The 21,263-nt window shown below is 33.5% G+C and overlaps 1 protein-coding gene across 1 annotated transcript; it reads left to right on the forward strand.

The window, feature by feature from the left end:
- The first annotated feature begins 9,208 nt into the window (after positions 1 to 9,208).
- On the forward strand, positions 9,209 to 21,051 carry LOC106720196 (sodium- and chloride-dependent glycine transporter 1). The gene is made up of 12 exons (XM_045678927.1): positions 9,209 to 9,383; positions 10,822 to 10,987; positions 11,576 to 11,854; positions 12,644 to 12,860; positions 14,029 to 14,143; positions 14,496 to 14,675; positions 15,629 to 15,818; positions 17,785 to 17,984; positions 18,810 to 18,941; positions 19,440 to 19,574; positions 19,774 to 19,926; positions 20,228 to 21,051. Exons 1-12 carry the CDS (start codon positions 9,354 to 9,356, stop codon positions 20,351 to 20,353), a joined length of 1,923 nt encoding a protein of 640 aa, XP_045534883.1. The 5' UTR covers positions 9,209 to 9,353; the 3' UTR covers positions 20,354 to 21,051.
- The last annotated feature ends 212 nt before the right edge of the window (positions 21,052 to 21,263 follow it).

A 21,263-nucleotide genomic window follows, 5' to 3' on the forward strand; every position in this document is an offset into this window, starting at 1 on the left:
TTTCCAGACTATTTAGTCAGTGAAATTTACTAGATCCGATTGATGATAAGATTTCCAGTTGTAGACAATGATGTAAAAGGCATAATTACCTTAAAATATTCGATATGATTAACGATACGAAAGTAATCTATATTTTATACTAGCTGTCGCCCGCGACTCCGTCCGCGCGCAGATAAAAAAAAACTAAATGGGGGGGGGTTATGAAAAATAGATGTTGGCCGATTCTCAGACCTACTGAATATGCTCACAAAATTTCATGAGAATCGGTCAAGCCGTTTCGGAGGAGTACGGGAACGAAAACTGTGACACGAGAATTTTATATATTAGATAAAAGATTTTTGTGATTCAAACACAACAAAACTTCTATATGCAGACTACTTATTAGTAGTGTATATATTTACTAGTAAGTATTATTATTTACTAAGAAGTATCAATCGACGAAAAATCTTACTTTGAATGTAATTTTTGTTTTAATTCCCTTAAAGATTTTCCTGTTTTTAACGATACAAATTATGAAAAAAAAAACCAACGGAATAACAATTATTTAACGTGGGAAATATAACATTAAATTAATACTGAACAATTACTCATGTTATATCCAACTGTTTCTTGTTTTATGTAACAAGGTGTTAGTGACATGGAATTAGTTAAGTACTTTGATTTTGAAGAGACAGGACTTGTCAAACCTGTTGTGACTGTAGTGTAATTCATATTGACACACATTGTTATGGCTCATATTATAAAAAAAAAAGAATTAACGATATGTTTTAATCCAAGTTATGGCAGGTATGTTTCCGGCACTCTTTTTTCATATTACGTCACGGCAACGGCTCTTTGCCTAGTCCGTTTCTATATAGTGTAGGGTTACAAAATACGTTTTAATACCACAGCTGTTCCTAATAAGTAACATTACTAATATCGCATGTCGTGAACTGAAAACTCAAATTGCGTTTGTGTATATGTGTCTTGTAATATTGTATTATGAATAAAGTAAACGTTTGTTGTTTTTAGTATGATAACTGACGAAATCATCGTATTGGTCAAAATATAACGCTGATAAGGTGACATTGTTAGTTCACATATTTTCCAAATGAAATAAGATCCTTGTGGAATTATATCACTATTAGTTCGAACTTCCACCACGCAACCGTCAGCGCCAAAATGGCGAAAATAAAATAGGCACATAATACCATATGTAATATGGGCGCAGTTGTTTGAAAATAGTTTTTTTTAAATTAAAGGAATATTTACTTTTTAAGAACTCCCAATTTTTTATTTATTTAGTCTAATATGAATTAACCTAGTGAAGGGCGTAATCACACGTAAGCCCAATTATAAAACATTATTTAGTTTGGCTTATGTCGGTCTATATTTGCCATGGCATTGACTGACATATCGCTTGTGATCGGGTTGTGAAAGTATTTTCTTGTAATCTCGTTGTAACTTTTAACTTTCTAATAATGTGATGTAAGATGCTAAAAAATAATTACAGTCGCGGAAAAAACAGCTAGTTAACATAGAATAAGATTAAAATACTGGATTTAATTTTTAAATTGACGTCAGTTGGTTAGATTAAATGACTTAGATGAAAAGTGTTGCAATATCAATAGAGATTGTAGCGACCTCATGACAATATTGTTATATTTTCGGTAAGACATTAAATATCATCAATATTGTAGATAATTCAGGGCAGTAATTAAAACTTCCGTAACGTTGATAAAGCTTTAAAGTGGCACGTTATTTGTCATCAATATTGTTAATGACAACAGAATGCTTGATTAAAATTTTGCCTTTTAATTAGTCGCCATTTAAAATAAATACTTCGTTTTATTTTCACCAGCGAATAAAAAATGAATTAAGATTAATTAAAGACATATAAATTCATGATTAAATGACTTAAGAACATACAAGTATCTCATCTCTAAACATAATTTTGCTAGCTTAGTATGCTATGTTTTTGTACATACTGGTTTTAATTAATAAATTTAAAATATGCAAAATTAATGAACGATCATCCAAACGCTTTATACATCTCAAATAAGCTATAAAAAAATCGTTAAATTGTAGCTACAAAAAGTCTTTTAGTTGCTTTGTTCGGAACTAAGAGTTAAAACAAATCTCTTGAAATTTCCTCAGTTGTTGCGGAACTACTAAATTGAGTTTCAAACTGGAGCCAACACTTACCTGACTCATTTTTCTTTCAAGTAGAAAATCTTTGCACCGACATGAATAACGAAATAAAGATAAATTTTATTATTGCAACTGTAGACTTTGCTATGAATGAAACAATTTTGTTCGCTTTTACAGGTAGCGTGTATTAATTAATTTTTTTTAGGAAGCCATTAACAGCTTTATTAACATACAAATTCGTAAATTTGATTCTCCTAATAGTAAAGATTATTTTAATGAGAAATTCCTATTTTAAAATGCGTTTCTTATTTTGACAAATTCACTACATGTGGACGTTCTTTCAATGTCAATAACTTCGTCTAAGTACTTTTTTAAAATATATTTTTTTTAAATTTTTCTTTACATCTGTAGTTCCAAAAACTACGTATCCTGTAAAGTCGTCAATTATCTGTAACTATATTTATGATAATAAATAATTCATTGCACACCTGGCATTCATTCCATCGAAATTTGAAAACAACTGTTTGTAGCTAATGCCAAATCGTTAAGTCATATCACATACTGATTATCTCTTCAGGAAATCTTGACATTTAATTAATTAGTCTTAATCGATACAGATTTTAATCAAAACACGTCACAATATTTTAGATTAATTCTATTACTTAAATAAAATATTGCTAAAATGTAAATGAGAAAAAAAAAGACTTGAATGAATTTATTTATCACAACCCACTTACAAGATGTTAGAACGCAACGAGAATTCTTAAACGCTTTAAATTTTTGTAATCTGTTTACATTTTTATTAAATTTATCTCCTGATATTTCATATTTTGAAGATGGAATATATACTAAATCGTATTGTAGATAAGATTACCAAATTCTGTACCAAGTACAGAGATTTTTTTGTACTCGTATATTGGTTAACATTAATCAATAATTTCTCTTTCTTTTTAATTTAAATAAATATTAGCTGTAAAAAAATTTTTGGAAGGTATCTCCGGAACGGTTCAACTAATCTTGAATATATTTGACACAGATATAGAACTTAGTCTGGAAGAACACAGGCTATTTATTAAGTTTTTTTAATTACGCGCGGACGACAGCTGTATGAGTATGACATATATTATGGGATTTAATATCCGATGGGACAGTATTCAAATCTTATCTTCAACCATTGTGAAAAGCAAGAAACAAAGCATCTACATAACTGTGTAACTACTGACAAATACACAAGCAAACATATATGTACAAATAATAAATATAAAATAATATTAGTAAGATTTATTCATTTTCCCTCAGCTTAACAGAAAGCACCTTAGAAATCAGAGCTTCGAGTATTTGTAAACTGTATTTGAATAATAAATATTTTTTAAACTTATTTATCTACCAGCTGTCGCCCGCGACTCTGTCCTCGCGGAATTAAAAAAAAAAACACGTAGTAAGGACCCTATGTGTTCTTCCAGACTGTGATCTACATCAAGATCCATTGAGCCTTTCCGGAGATACCTTCAAACAAACATCCATTCATCTATCCATCCAAACATTCGCATTTATAATATTAGTAAGATTTAATTAGTTCGCCCCCCCCGCGCAGCCGTCAAACAGAGTAGACGTGTTCAAATAATATCTTTTAAAATAAATAGTTAAAAAAGTTTAATTTTAATTCCAGTAAACTATTTGAATTAAGAAAAATAAACTAATTGTGTCTAGATATGGAGAATAGATTATAAAAGTGCGAATAGTGCAATTTTCAATAAGTTTACTTACGTGCTGAACTACTGGTAAACGTCAACCGACCGTGTCACAAGTGGCGAAGATTAAGTCAACTATATACACTATCCACATTTACACTTTGGATAACTGTGAGTACACGCTCTAAATAAAGCACAAACTACTTAATATACAATTACTACCACTAAAATGCCGCTTAAGAGGACTCCACCGAAAACGTCAACAACAACAAACTTGGATGTTCCCGCACAGCAATCGTACAGTCAATCGGACCCGAATCTGTATGTACCCTCAAACTCCGAAACAACAGTGTCTTGTGTTACGCAGCGTAATAAAAGAAAGAGGGAATGTCAAACCGACCAATCCGATTTTGATGAATTTAAAAAATATATCACAAAAATGTTAATTGAATTGAAATCTACAGTAAGTGAAATTAAAGAACAAAATATTAAGCTGCAAGAATCAGTTGATTTCACTGCGCAAAAATATGACGAAATAATATCTAAAATAACACATATTGAAAATTCACGGAAAGAGGAGAAAAAATATATACGTTCGTTAGAGGAAAAATTAGATAAGATTGAGCAACAACAACGCGCCGCCTCCATTGAAATACGAAATATACCAACAAAAAATGGCGAAAATAAACAAGATTTAAAGAACTATTTGGAAGATGTTTGCAAAACAGTCAACACGTCTTTTAAATGTTCGGACTTAAAGGATATTTTTCGCATTAATAAAAATAACACAACGAAACCAGCAATTATTGCCGAGTTCAATAGCGTTTTAATGAAAGAAAATATACTAAATTCCATAAAGAAATATAATCAACAGAACAAAAATAACAAATTAAATACGGAACACTTGAGGATCGCTGGCCCTAAGCTACCAATATATTTTTCCGAAAACCTGACATCTAAAAATAGGCGCCTTTTCTACTTGGCACGAGAGTATGCGACCCAGGAGAAGTACAAGTTTTGTTGGACCTCATTTGGAAAAGTATACCTTCGTAAGGAAGAAGGTTCACCACTAGTAAGAATTGATTCCGAAGACGATATTATGAAGATGAAATCCCAAATATGACTAGTAATGAAATATATCTCCCAGTATTGTATCTTGTTCGTAAAGAAACTATATTATCAATACTGTTTATGTTTTAGTGAAGTTAGTTTGAATTGCATTGTTTGTCCTTTTAACACATTACACATAACTTTTACATCAAATAAAAAATATAACACCTGGTTACACACTTTCACACATAACAACAAAAATCCCTGCAAAAACCTTTTCACAATTAACGTAATAATGAACATAAAAACCACTCCAAACGTTATTTATCACCATCTTATCAACTTAGACATTTACAACTACCACGAACCACATATTTTAACATTAACGATTATTGAGAAATGTCCTATAACATTCATCTATAAAATTCAATTGTATTGATAAAACCATACTTAGTGATCTTGATAAAACCGCTGAAATTGAGTGTCATAAAATTTTACTGCCCCACACGTGTTCGTCTGTACTGCGTTACAAGCCAAACTGCCAAACATCTTTAATCGTTCTCACAGTTAATATCAGAAGTGTTAACCGCAATCTCGACGAATTCCTAGTTTTTATAACGCGTCTTAACGTTGACATAGACGTTATAGTACTTACTGAATGTTGGCTCGATGAACATGGTATATTCCCTAGTATTGATAATTACACGGTATTCAACACGAAGCGGTTACTCAATCAAAATGACGGCGTGTTAGCTTACGTTAAAACTGATATCAACGTAACATCCATTGAACCAATAGCAGCTGAGGGCAACTTTTTAGTCCTCAACTTAGCCAACGAAACCACCATCGTATGCTCATATCGCCCACCCAGCTTCCAGAATCCGTCTAACTATATTGATTCTTTGTATAATATACTATGTGCAACTAGAACTGAAACTGTTATACTTACTGGAGATATGAATATAGATGTAATAGCGAGTAGCGTAAGGGGTTACACTTCTGAGTATCTAAATATGCTGGCGACACTTGGCTACAAGCAATGCATAGACAAACCTACTCGTAAAAATGCTTGCTTGGATCATTTTATGGTCAAAGGTAGCAATCACATAATAAAATCAGCTGTTTTTGAGGAGTTTACGGATCATTGTCCTATATTGTTATATATAGAGAAGGTTAAACACATTAAACAGAAAAATACGTTTGAGAAAACAAAAACAAATTACGATGGTATTCGTGACGATTTAAAAAAACATTCGTGGGAACAATTCTACACAATGAAGGATGTTAATAGTGCTGCAACTTACTTAATCACAATAATACATAAACTGATTAACGATAATTCTACAGTTATCGAATTAGCAAACAAAAAGAAGCCTCTTAAACCCTGGATTACCCCGGGAGTAGTAAAATCTATTAGAAAAAGAGACAAATTGCACCAAAAATTAAAAAAGTTTCCTGATAATGAAGAACAGCGTAACTTATATAAGAATTATAGGAATGTATGCAACAATATTATAAAAAAATTGAAACACGAATATTACCAACAACAGCTTAAGGAAAATCTCAAAAATAGCAAAAAGACGTGGGAAATCATTAAAGACTTATGTAACATGACCAAAAGCAAAATTTCAACGCAAGATCTAATCACAATAGAACATTCGCCAATAAAATCTCTAGATCGTGTTAATAATTTCTTTACAAATGTCGGGAAATCATTGGCAGATATAACACTTAATAAACTAAATAAAACAGACTTACAATTAGCCAAAGAATCAGAGAATGAAATCCCTCTAAATTCAATGTCTTTCTTTTTAACCGACCCAGACGAAGTACGAATTATTATCCAAAACCTCAAAACCAATAGCTCACCGGGATGGGATAAAATAACTTCTTCGTTTCTAAAAAGATTTTCTAATATAATGAGTGCACCTATTTCTCACCTCATCAACCTCAGCATGGAAATGGGACAGTTTCCTTCCCCATTCAAGGAATCAATTATCGTACCCATCTATAAGTCTGGGGATACCCACTCTCCATCCAACTATCGACCTATCCCCCTACTAAGTACCCTTTCCAAAATAACTGAGAAAGTTGTAAATAACCGGCTCATTAACTATCTTGAGAAAAAAAAAATACTTTCTCCCAATCAATATGGATTTAGAGCAAATCGTTCCACAGCAAATGCAGTACTTAGGGTAACAAGCAAAATTGCTGATTATTTAGATAAAGGAGAAAAATGCATAGGTGTATTCTTAGACCTTCAAAAAGCATTTGATACTGTGTCAGTGCCAGTCCTCGTAACGCGGCTTCAGAATGTTGGAATAAGAGGCACACCACTCTCTTGGTTTAAAGACTTCATGAGCAACAGAATACAACGAGTTCGTGTTGGATCTTTCATAAGTGAGGCAGCTTCCTGCTCCTACGGAATTCCACAGGGAAGTACGATCGGACCGACGCTATTTCTAGCTTATATCAACGAGCTATGTAATATGGAGCTCCCTAACGCTGAAATTCTCATGTTTGCCGACGACACTGTGATACTATTTCATGGAAAATCCTGGGATACAGTCGAAAGTTTTGCTAATAGTGGCCTTACACGCATCTCGCAATGGTTAGAAAATAGCTTACTTACGATAAACACGACAAAGACAAAATATCTAGCTTTCCACAAAATGGTTCACACAAAACCTCCCCAAGATTTTACCATTACTATGCATCAAGCTCCATGTAATAGAAATTCAAACAAAACAATATATTGCACCTGCCCAGCCATAGAAAGAACAAATAGTATTAAATACCTGGGAGTTATTCTAGATGATAAATTAAACTGGGGTCTCCACATAAACAAATTAGCGGGACGAATCAGGAGGCTAATATATGTTTTTAAAAAATTGAGAGAGGTAGCCAGCCCTGAGCTCTTGATTACAACATATAAAGCTCTTTGCCATTGTATTATTAACTATTGCATTTGCTCTTGGGGTGGAGCCTCTAAAACTTATTTACTTGAAGCTGAAAGAGCGCAACGGGCCTTACTCAAAGTAATACTTAAACTTTCATTCCGATATCCCACCTCTGAGCTTTATAAAAAGTCTAAAATTATGAGTGTTAGAAAATGTTACATATTTGAGTGTATTAAGAATTATCATCGTAATGGAAACAGAACGTTAACAGGAAATAAAAGAAGACACATATCTCCGTTGCCCGTAGTTAGAACTTCAATGGCAAGAAAACAATACAATTTTCAAGCACCTAGATTATACAACCTACTCAACCAAAAACACAATGTGTATAATTTAAACTACTATAAAATGAAACAACATGCAAATAATTGGCTAAACAACCTAGACTACAGAGATTGTGAAAATCTTATAAGTATTGAAGAGTGAGAACTTAAAATGAAATAGAAAAAAAACATATTACAATTCTCATATAAAAAATAAAAAAACTAGTTGCTAATTTATCTATTGTTATCTATCTATCTATAGTTATACGCACATCTGACATATTCATAGGGATACATTCACACACCAACATTCCCACACACACGCACACTCAAACATACACAACACACACGCACACACACACATACACACGCACCAATCTAAAACACACGTATGCAAAAAAAAAAAAATCGGAAATAAGTTAGTTATATATATTTTTTTTAATGTTTGTTTTTTTTTTTTTTTAAATTTCATAAATGATTGTTTTCTTTTCTTTTATCACTAAATGTAAAATTAATTTAATGATGATGATAATGGGGGAAGGGATTGGCTCCTGAAACACAGGGCTTTGCCCTAGTTCAGGAACCAAGGCTTCCACATAATTGTGTATATGAGTGTTACAATAAAGCAGTTATTATTATTATTATTATTATTATTTAAATCACAGTTGAACATATTTTATACAACCGTAATATAATAACCACACTGTACTACATATTTTAAGTTTGTACGCTCTAGAAAATGTGCCAAACTTTATCTGTTAGATTATCGAAGATGAGTTTTATCGATAAATGATAGCAAGATGTATTGACAATGGAATTCATTGATGAACAGTAAAGTCGTAAAGCTACAAGTACTGCTAAAGATTATCAATCTGATATCGGTCAGGACAAATTTGCACACGTATTTTTTAATACAAGTAACATCAGATTATAATTATCTATTGCCACTGATATACGAAACAATTAGCAACAAAATATAATAAAATTTAATTAAAGATAAACGCAGAATGTTGTAAATTTTCAATTTTCAGATGCAATATTAATTTTTTTTTTTGTTATCATTGACGTTATCGGTTTTCTAAGATAAGATTTAATGAATAGTTTTTACCAATATTTAGGCAGTTTGAGTCGTGCATTGATCGGGGCTGGTATATTGTGAACGTTCGCATGGTTGTAACATTGTTTGCATATCTTTTGCATATGTTGTACAAGAAAAGACTTTGGTCACAATACGACGATTCCGACAACAGCTACCGGAAATGGCTGGTGGAGATTACACTATGAATCAGGTAAGTTAACAATAAACAATTAAAAAATTATAAAATTAATTAAAAAATACTCCTTTTTATTTTTTTATATTTTTTTAATTTACACTTTTTACAAAATATGTAACAATGTAAAAGTGTATCCAATTAAAGTTATCAAGCAATATAGTATCAAGTAGCAGCGTAGTTGTTTTTATCAAAGTCATGAATGTTTAAAGGATAAGATATGTCTAATGTTCATGCAACTGAAATTATGAATCATGACTTTATTTAAATAAAAAGACAATTAAATAGGATTTAAATTGAATCCAATTATACAAAACCTAATTACACTTAATTTAAATATAATATAAAAACTAAAATATGTCATTAAAAGGTGTCCCTTTAGGCAAAGATCCGAAGATACTGGCAGCGTTCCCCCTTTGAATGGCTAAACTAATTCTTTGTCCGAGGTAGCTGCCAGCTCTTCGGTCTCCTGTGATGTCGATTAACCTTTTTACTGTTTCCTTAAAAAGCCTTCTAGCGCGCTAGGACTCCACGGACCAAGGGTCTCGACACCGAATGGGACAAATTCATATTCGAAGCCTAGACTTTATTTTATTTGTTTCGAGCATTCGTACAGTTTTTCTTCTTTAATTTTCTTTTTCCCAACAGGATTGTAACAAAGATTCAATTAGCATTTTTAAAACTATTTATGTCTATTTAACAATAAATCATACAATGCAAATTTCTAATTATTCCCTAACAATGTTAAATCGGCTTTCGGTTTTCCTACGAATAAATAATAAATCATCATCATCAGCTCATTATACATCCCACCTGAGGTGCTCGGAGTTAGTGGTGACAGTAGTAGGAAAATAAATAATAAATACAACAAATGAAATACAAGAAAGTGGTAGATGCATTTTATTATTTTATTATACGAAGAAAATATATGTTGCATTATATCTGCTCTCAGTGAATTTTACTTATAAATAAAGCAGTGTTTTGAGTCAACTATTAACTACATCATCCAGATTACAGTGGTAGATCCCGCAACAACAATATTTGTTGGGTGCACGAATTGGCCGGGTCGACCGGTGCAATACCACGACCGCACAGAAGACAGGCGTCAAGCAATTCCGCGTTTAATGAGTGTGGTACCGGAGGCCTAGTTTTAGTCCTCTTTCCCTTCCCACCCTTTTCTTATTAAGAAAGGATGAGAAGGGTAAGTGGATTTGGCGGAAGAGGGGACGCATAGGAAGGAGAAATATCCTCTTTCTGTGCGTCCCCTTCTCCGTTGATTAAAGGTAGGCAACGCATCTGCATTTGCGGATGTTTATGGGCAGCTGTCGCCTCTCTATTGCGTCGAATCCAGGTGGCCGTTTGCTCGTTTGCCACCTAATGATATACAAAAAAAAGATCAGATCAAGATAGCATCCCTTGAAGTAAATTTTAAATATCGAATTCTATTTTATTCTAGAGCGAAGCTAATGGTAAAGTACCAGCTCAGGTGACCACATCAACGGGTACTCCAGAGAAAGCGGCGTGGGGCCGTCCGCTTGAATTCATCCTAGCGTGCCTAGGATATGCAGTCGGTTTAGGCAACGTCTGGCGTTTTCCTTACCTTGCATACAGAAATGGCGGAGGTGAGCAAAAAGTACTCACATACTGTATTGTTAAAGAATTAATCCCGAAGTATGTTAAATTTCCCTTTTACTTTTTGTTCAATTGACAAAATGTTTGGAACAAAACAAACAAAATGACAATCGTTTGCGGCTTTGTTTCTATATATGTCCGACTGGAGTCTTGATATTTTTTTATACCCAATGATCAAACAAATATTACGTTTTTGTCAAACTATTTGATAGAGTGAGTCAATGTTCGATGCGTTTGTTGAATAATATATGTGTTTGATGTCGTTGTGTTTATAAACAATGGGCCTAGCACGAATATTTGTAATAATCGCCAAAGTATCGTTATTGACAAAATTTTTATTAAAATTTGTGCATCGGAATGCTAACGACATCTATCGGGCGTAAAATACACCAATAATCTCATACTAATTTTGATATTATTGACTTTTGGCGATACAATGGCGATTGTCACAAAAAACTTTGCTAGGCTTACATATTTGAATGTAAACGCAACATACTAGACGTATATTTATAGATACATATAGGTAGTTAATATTTTTTGTAAAATGTTAATTTTTATAAAGTAATTGTTGGTTTTAGGTGCATTCTTAATTCCGTTCTTGTTGATGATGATCCTGATTGGTCTACCATTGTTTTTCTTGGAATTATACATTGGACAATATACAAGTTTGGGGCCTTTGAAAGCGTTTGAGGCAATCGCGCCTTTCTTCAGTGGGCTCGGTTACTGCACATTGGTGGTGATCAGTTTGATCAGTATTTACTATATGATCATTGTAGCTTGGACACTGTTCTACACGATTGTATCAATAGCCGGCAATCTAGATTGGGGATCATGTGAGAATGAATTCAACACAGATTGTAAGTTCATCCGATTTCTACTATTACTTTACTTATATATTTACTCTTCGGTCCGTTGCTCGTTTGCTCCCTTCTCCTATAAAAAATATCTTTTACAAAACTTGTAACCTAAATTAGGACAACCTTCAGCTGTCTGATTTTTACAAAATTAGACACACCTTAACTCATTATAACAATGCAGTTTTTTAAATTCAGTATCTTTGTAAATCTCTCTCTTACGACCACCTCAACGTGGGTATCAAATGAAAGAATTTGTGTAATAGTACAACGTAGTAAAATTAAATTCAAAACATTAACTAAAAATGTTAAAACGAATTGCTAAAAATAGGAATTAACTTGATAAATATTTTTAATGTCATTTATATTGACACATATTGCTGTCTCTGGTTTTTCCTACATGATGAAAGGGGTGACAATGTGACAGTCGAAATCCACAGTAACATAATTAAATTACCCGAAGCTGACATTTAAGGAATACGAGGTCTGATAATCGTAACATCTTGCATATTTAAATTTTCTGTATGCAACATTTTATGCACGCAAAAAAGGCGGTAGTCACACAAATAATTTATAAGTTACTAGCTGTCGCCCGCGACTCCGTCCGGGCGCAGTTAAAAAATGGGGGGGGGGGTATGAAAAACAGATGTTGGCCGATTCTCAGACCTACTGAATATGCTCACAAAGTTTCATGAGAATCGGTCAAGCCGTTTCGGAGGAGTTCAAGTTCGAACCCCGTAACACGAGAATTTTATATAATAGAATAAGATTGTTAAAAAGTTTATTTGTTAGTTTGTTACAGTGGTTTTTACGATGCTCAATGCAGGGTTAACAATACAGGAGATTCAACAGATCTTACTTATTATTTAAGGCGTTGTATAAGCATTGGAGAGATTTGTATGAGCACAGGTTTCGAGCCTTACGATGGTAGATATTGTTTAAATGGCACCGAAACAATACCTTGGTACAGTAATGTGAAAAGAACTATCGCAGCTGAGGAATATTATACGTAAGTTTTTTAGTATTATTATTTATTGAATTTGTACTTGATAGTTTTGTGTGAAGACTGATTAACTGCCAAAATATATCGTTGAAATAATTCAGAAATTTTTTATAATAATTACGTTTGAAATGCAGTATAAATTTAATTCTTTAAATCGGTTGAATTTAAAGGAAAAGGATTAATAAATGTTCATTACACTTTGGATAATCAAAAATGGTTCGAGATCAGTTTATTACAGGCATAAAACGTTATCATTGTCGACTAAGATTATTGAGTATGACTGGTGACTTATGGATACTTCTATCGTGGAAGGCATGAAATTAGCCTATACTATGTGATCTTGTAGCGTGATTTTTTCAGCGTAATGTACTTAAAATATTAGTAAGAAATAAGATTAGATATAACGCCCTTACAAATATTAATATTTAATCTAATTGTTTAAATTTTATCACCACACTTGGCCGATAAAGAGGTAAATCTCAACTTATAAATGTATCTGAAGTCGTAAAATTTAGATAGTAAAAATTTTTACTTTATTTAATAACGTAATTAACATTGTTCATATTTATTATCATCGGACCATTTAACGCGTGGAAATTATAATAAAATGTGTTTACCACGACTTGGCTCATGGACAGAGTACAGTTTTAGAATGTGGGTGATATAAAATGTAAGGACGTAAAAACTTTGCACATGGCAATTGCAAAGTTTTTAATTACAAATCTATGTTTTTGAAGTTTAATGAGTTCTATGAAAGGATTATATTATTATAGCTGACGCCCGCGACTCCGTCTGCGCGAAATTAAAAATACGTAAACTGTTCGTAAGAAACGGGATTCTTAAAACAAATAGGCTGTTTGAGCTCCCGATATTTCGGCGCAGTTGCATGCGCCATGTTCACGGGTTGACTGTCAGTCAACTAGCAAAAGTTTACAACAGTTTATTAGTAAAAACCACGAAAGTTTGAAGTTATATAAAAATACGTAATAAGCCTATGTGTTCTACATATTTAACAAATTTCATCAAGATTCGTTGAACTGTTCCGGAGATACCATCCATCTATACTTTGGTATTTATATTATGAATATGATATCAGTTGTTGTTTTTAAATTCATAGTAGAAATTCCTATCTATTATCATTAGTTTCTTTTACTGAACAGATATTTGTTTTCAGACAGCGTGTGTTGGGCCGCGGCGACGCTACTTGGGAAAACTGGGGAACGATTCAGTGGCATCTTGTCGGATGTCTTGCCCTTGCTTGGTTTGTCGCATTTCTCTGTGTTATTAAAGTAAGTAGTATATTTTCATACATAAAACATATTCATATTCAATATCAACAACAGTTGAATTTTAATTTATTTACTCGTATGTACCTCGTGACATATTATCTACATCATCATGTGAACAGCTCGTATTTCCTATTTCATGCAATGGCTAAACTTAAAATATGACCACGACATGCATAGATAAGAAATGGGAATGAACTCATAGACTATAGCAAAACATTTTTGAATCAATTCTCAAAATTTGTTTGGTATTTCTAGAAATTCCATGTTGCAATAATTGGTTTCCCGTAAAGTTAATATCGTACCGAGAATTTCATTAGATGCTGATACATATACTCGTATTGTTTTTATCTAGGGTGTACAGTCAGCGGGTAAAGTGGTTTACTTCACGGCGTTATTCCCTTACGTAATGTTAACAGCCCTCCTTATTAGAGGAGTGACATTGGAAGGAGCAAGAGATGGAATTGTGTTCTATTTGACACCGGATTGGAGCACACTTCTAGACGCAAGAGTATGGGGAGATGCTGCTTCACAGGTACGTTTGTTCTGAAATTACTGACTTGTGTTAATAACGCTAGTCATCATCAACCTGCCCTTATCCCTATGGAGGGTCGGCACAGTATGTACTACTCCTCCATACATCTCTATCAGCCGTCATATCTGATTTTACCCCCTTCTTACGCATATCCACTTTCACACAATCCATCCATACTTGTTAATAACGCTAGTGAGATATAATAATGACACTCTCTTTTAGTCAAATTTTGTCTTTAGAAGTTGAAACTCACTATTAGCGTCTTTTTTTCTTGATATAAATAACATTTGGTTTCAAATTAAAGTTTGCACTTTAATCTAATTCGTTGATCGTTCAATTACAAGTAATATTAGTTCAAAACTTTCGTGATAAGCATAAATCTTTTGAAAAGATGAATTAAGAGTAAATGAAGTTAATTATGATAATGGTTTTGTAAAACAACTTATATAGAATTCATTTTGTACCAATTTATCTTCTTCAGTTTTAATCACTTTTAGAATAGTTAAATATTTTCTTAAATTGAGCAATTATTTGAACAACTCTTTAATTTGGAAACAGATTTAAAATAAGTTTTCATGCTGAGGAATTAGGCTACCCTTTTTTTGGTATCGGGAAAATCTTCTAAAGTTACCCTGCCTAGGTGGAAAAACAGGGTTATGTGACTTGACTCAATAAAACCTGTGAGGAACGCGCCAGGACTCTCTGTAGGGCCCAGGGGAAACTCTTCTCGTACCCTCGCATAACTACGGCGACTCAGGACCATACCTCGTTTCTGTCTTCCCAGGATCATTTGAGAAAGCGATTAGAGTCCACATTAATCGTCAACGATATCGTCCTAAAATTTATTGTTGTCTCCACTTTTTCCAAGAAAATATGTGGAATAACATGATAGAATTTTTATACAAATTTATCTACAGTGGAAGCTCACCTTTTTAATTTTTTCCTCTGTACAGATCTTCTATTCTTTTGGCGTGGCGTGTGGATCTCTAATTACCTTGGCATCATACAATGGCTTCTACAATAACTGTCATTTTGACACAGTGTTCGTCTGTTTTGCAAATTTCTTGACTTCTGTGTACGCGGGTTTCGCTATATTTTCTGTACTCGGATTTCAAGCTGAATTGATGGGAGTCCAAATAGATGGTAAGTTTTTTTTTAATAGCTGAATTCTAATATGTATTCATTACTTCGAAGGGTCATGATATCATTTTGTCATATTTGATAAAAATTACATTTTATGTTGATTTTCCAATATCCTAACACCTGCATGAACAAATTGCCATCCTTTTCGTTCTGTTTGAAAAACATAGATAAAATGTGTATTAAAACAAAAAATAATAATATTTGTGATTTATTTTTGCACTTTTTTTTCTTTCGTAAGCTTTCGATATGTTTGTTTCATTCGAGTAAACGTTACTGAACCACACGGCGTTGATTTGATCAAGTTAATTAATCCAAGTAAATTGCATACAACCGTGGGCCAAAGCAAACATATTGCGAGTATCTGTTGAACTGTATAAAGCGTGTTTCTTTTTACTATATTAATCTCTAATTCTATTGGCACTATCTATTACCGTAGAAGTCTATTGTTGTGATAATTTTACTAATACATATTGTCCGCCTTTTCATTTTCTTCATAGAAAAAGGTGACAAACTAGTAAAGGGCCCATAAGCATCTGCAGATGCTTTGCCTACGTTTAATTGACAGAGGAGGGACATGTATAAAGAGGATATTTCCCCTTCGTACTCGTCCCCTTCTCTGCCAAATTCAAATACCTCCTCACCCGTCCTGACATAGACATAAGGCCTCCGGTATGCACATTGTTACGGCAGTCGACATCTATATTTATGCTTACCATGTCAAATGTCAGATACTAAAATCTCTTCATAATAAATCTCTACGACAGAAAATTCTCTATTTATCGTAATTTGAAACCTTAATTTTTATCTACAGTATTTTATTAATATCACCTACATACAAAGTAAGCACACCTGCCCCTCACCAAGAGAGGTCGGTTATAGTTACTTTTATGGATATAGAATTATCTTTGAATACTTGTCTTCTGGTATGGGTTATCAATCTCTTAACAACTGCATTGTCTTGTATATGGTCACCGAGCTTATTTAGAATGCTTTCTACTAAACCTTCAAATTAATTTTCCGACATAAATTTACCATGCCACTTTTTATTTCATCCAGTAACTTTGACCTTTGCCATATTATTTGAGTAAAAATAAAACAAAAATTGTAATCATTACGAAAGGTTGAAACATCCTGTATATTTAGATGAACGTATTGTTTTGTACACAATCGTCGAATGATCCGCGAACGCAGTATCCTTTGTTGATTTCATTCCGGAGCCACAGTTTGGATTTCAGACAAGAGATAATGAATTGGATTAACAGTACACAAAACCAGGATACAGACGGAAGGAATTGTTAGCATTCGAAAATGTAAAATAATCTAAAATTTAACTGTTATCCAGAAACATGGAAAACTGAAATTGACATTGTCCTCATTATCCTTAACATGGTTTTTAAAAAAAAATTGTAACGGTTATAAATATTTTTGTTGTTAAATAACTGATCCGTTAACTCCATATCATTACTGGGAACCTGTTATTTCAATAAAGTTTATCTAGTTATTGGTCACTACGCACATACTGTTATTGACGAACTTGACTTTAATACCTAACATGGTCATAATAAAGAGTTATCGCCTGATAAAATACAATATTGACGGTGCCCTTAATCTCTACATGTACTAGCAATGAGAACAACACGTTATTTTTGGCATGTTTCTAAAATAACACTGGTACTTATATAACTTCGTTATCAGCTTTTCCTTGTCCTTAACCCACTCATAAGGGATCTGTGCACCAGGTTATTGAAGTCCAGATTAATTTATCTTCCGTCACTACAATCATCTTTACCTCCTTAATAGTGTCACCTTTCACTGTGTTACCTTCCCCTTAAACTATTAAGTAAAGTGGTAGTAGGTGGATACTTTTTATCCGTGTTAAGTATAAAATTAATTACCTATCCAAAGGTGTTTTGATACAAAAATAAATTTCTTTTGTATCATAACAAATCAAATCAATTTTCTTCAGATGTAGCAGAGCAAGGACCTGGTCTAGCATTTGTTGCGTATCCAGAAGCGTTGCTGCAAATGCCCATACCGCAGTTGTGGTCGATATTGTTCTTCCTAATGCTGTTTATACTCGGCCTTGGTAGTCAGTTCGCCGGTATAGAGGCAATCAACACTGCGATTGTGGATCAGTGGCCACAGTTCAGAAAGCGATATTGGATGGTGAGTCGTTTATGATACTATTCGTCAACTTGTTGAGCAAGTAAGGATTGAAGTAACCTCTAGTAGTACCCTGGGCGAGACTTCTACAAGCACTTTTTTAGTTTGTCTCGGAGGAGAGGTCGAGGTAAACAGAATTATGTGAGATCGTATAATTCGCAGTCATGTGGCGCCCCTTTCTGTCCAGCGCCCACGGAGATCTCATAACCGCCCTAACGCCTTAACAAAGGCCCGGATTATTGGGCCCTGAATATTGTTGTAACGTGGGTGCCTTCAAGTATAGTGTGTATAGGAGTACTGCGCTATCGTGTACTATTTTTCGGTACTTATACTTAGCATCAGGTGGGATCGTAATCAAATCAATTTAATTCCTTTAAAAAAGGGAATGCAGTAGTCTTGAGTGGTAGTCATCGTAAAACTTTCTACACGTGAATTGCATGATAAAGATCCTCCTCGTTTCTTAAAACAGTAGCTTATGAGAAAGATATAAATCGATATATGATTGCCACTTAGCTTATTATGAGTGTGTACCAACGATAGCAGATAAGGCTATCGGTAACAAATATGAGCGAGTGCTTTTTTATGTTAACAAGTATATGTTACTAATGCACCCATGTTATCAACATATTAGGATTCGAATCCATGACCTTCGAAAGTTAAAAGCAACAGTGACACAACGCTACTACATCATAATTGAACTTCAAACAACTTACCTCGCTTGGAATTAAAGTTTTTTTTTGTATTAAAATAAGGAATATTATCATATAAAGTGTCTTAAGAGTACATATTGCCTACTAGGAAATGTCTAAAACCTAGTATTCTTTTAAGGTTACAGCAACCACGTGCTTTTGTTGCTTCATCCTTGGCATCCCAATGTGCTTCAGCGGCGGTGTCTATCTGTTTACATTGCTAGAGTGGAACACCGCCTCCTGGGCTATCCTGCTCATAGGCTTGGCTGAGGTAAGGGGAACTACTAAATAATATAAAGATATCGAAATAGTAGAGCTCGCTACAACATGCTTAAAATCACAGGAGATATGAAGTAAACAGGGAGTATCTTAAGATTTTTTTATTTATTTTTTTAGTCCGTCACTTTAAATACATTCTATCATCATCAGCTAGGATACATCCGTCCCCACTGAGGGGCTCGGAGCCTACCCTAAGTTAGGGGTGACTAGGCCATAGTCAACCATGCTGGCCCAGAGCGGTTTGGTTGAGTTCACACATATCTTTGAATTTCTTCTCAGATGTGTACAGGTTGCATAACGATGTTTTTTCTTTACCGCAACAACTTCGGATAAATATACATATGTAAATCGAAAAATACATTGGTACAAGGCGCGATTCGAACCCAAGACCTGCAGATTGCAAGTCAAGTGCTTAACCCCTAAGCCATCGACGCCCTTTAATATATTAACTTTAGTGAGAACTTATCATGTAAAAGCTAATTGATTTCAGAGCGCAGCAGTAGCTTGGTCTTACGGCATCAAACGAGCTATGAATGATTTAGCGGCCATGAACATGAAACTTAACGCAGTCCTCAGATTCTATTGGACAACCACCTGGGCCGTTACCTTGCCAGTAGCAAGTATTGTAAGTTTATATTATTTATTATTCAATTAAATATAACAATTACGGGCCTTGTTCTTTAATAAAATTATGAAATGACCTGTGCTATATTCACTACGCTGTATTCTTTAAAACAAAAAGTGTGAAAAAACGACTGTGTGTTGGATAATTTGCGTATTAAAGTTAGTAATAATATAATTTGACTTATATTTATATTTTGCAGGCGGTGGTTGCTTTTATATTCTCCGATTGGAAGGCGCCAAGCTACGCTGATTATGAGTTTCCATTGTTCGCTGACATCCTCGGTTGGATCACGGCTACATCGACGATAATATTATTCCCTGTGGGTGTCGGATGGGCATTCTATAAAGGATATGTACGTTATTTGTTTTTTTTTTGTTTTGTCGATGTTTTCGAGTATATTCTACAATATATAATATAATACATGTGACATTAAATTTTGTTTAGTTTAAATAAAAAATCTTTATTTTAAATTAGAGTCAATAGATGGCGCTATTCCATCCATTAGACCCTCGGTCACTGTGTTTTTTAAAATAAGTAACCATATGGATTATTTAGATTTCGCTTTTATTTTCTAAGAAATTCATCGTAAAACCATTAGAACGAAAAAACTAGAAATGATTGAAGATTTAACTAACTCTATATTTTTGTTACAGAGAGGCAAGCAGTTATTTACTCCAACAGAAGATTGGAAGCCATCTTCAAGGTCACTCTGCAACCCGCCAAATGATACATCGACTGACACAAATCAAACAGATTACGACAATGTGGGGTATATATAAACCGCATACATCTAAACAGATAAATGAAATTGAAGTGTATGTAATCAGAATAAAAAAACTATATGTGATGCACATTTATATTTATGTTACTTATAACAAAAAACAATTTTTATTTCTTCTGTCTGTCCGCGAGTTTCCTCCGTTTAATCTCAGAAATGCCAGGACCGAATGTTCCGAGCCTTAATGGAAAGTAGCTGATGTGTACGAGAGTTAAATTGGCTTAATTAATTTTAGTAAAGTAATCAATATTTTGCAAAATATTGACGCGACGCTGGACCGATAACGTCGCTCGCGCGAGCTCGCCTGGCTCGATGTAGTGCACAATAGTTTTATTCCGAGGTGCATTTTTATAAAATTTAAGAACAATGGCATATTTTAATATTAAATGCCACGCGGACGATGTCGTCCTTTATTATTTCGATACCACCTTGACTCATATTTCGACTTTATAGATAGGTACTAACATTATTGTCTCGTGAAAACAGAAGAAAACAAAGTGTGCATATTAACAAGTGTTTCTGTTAATAGTTTTTTTCCATTGGGCCGATTGAATGCATAGAATAGCCGATTGATCCAACGGCCGATCAACCCAACGGAAAGTTACCATAATATTATCATGGGTGGATGGATGAACGATGTTTTGAATAAGTTCGTATGTTCATAAGTTGCTTTTATGACCTGTTATTTATATATTACTAATAAAATTGAATTGTATTGTATTTTATATAATAAAAACAGATAAACATATTATAACAGTTAAGAATGTACGTTTTTGCATTACACAACAACGTACTATATTAAATTGATCTGTTTCTGTATAAATAATAGTGATCTTTAAGAAAGCAATCACTAATAAAATAATTTGTAAGAATTGTTATTATTTATTAAATAGTAAAATAAAATGTCTGAA

The sequence above is a fragment of the Papilio machaon genome, chromosome 8 (genome assembly GCF_912999745.1).
Source record: "Papilio machaon chromosome 8, ilPapMach1.1, whole genome shotgun sequence".
NCBI lineage: Eukaryota > Metazoa > Arthropoda > Insecta > Lepidoptera > Papilionidae > Papilio > Papilio machaon.

Bases quoted from the DNA above. Each gene is read 5' to 3' on its own strand.
- LOC106720196 (XM_045678927.1), top strand. From the start codon at position 9,354: ATGGCTGGTGGAGATTACACTATGAATCAG. The intron at 14,144-14,495 runs GTAAGTAGTATA...GTTTTTATCTAG, and splicing joins CATTTCTCTGTGTTATTAAA to GGTGTACAGTCAGCGGGTAA. The intron at 14,676-15,628 runs GTACGTTTGTTC...TCCTCTGTACAG, and splicing joins GGGGAGATGCTGCTTCACAG to ATCTTCTATTCTTTTGGCGT.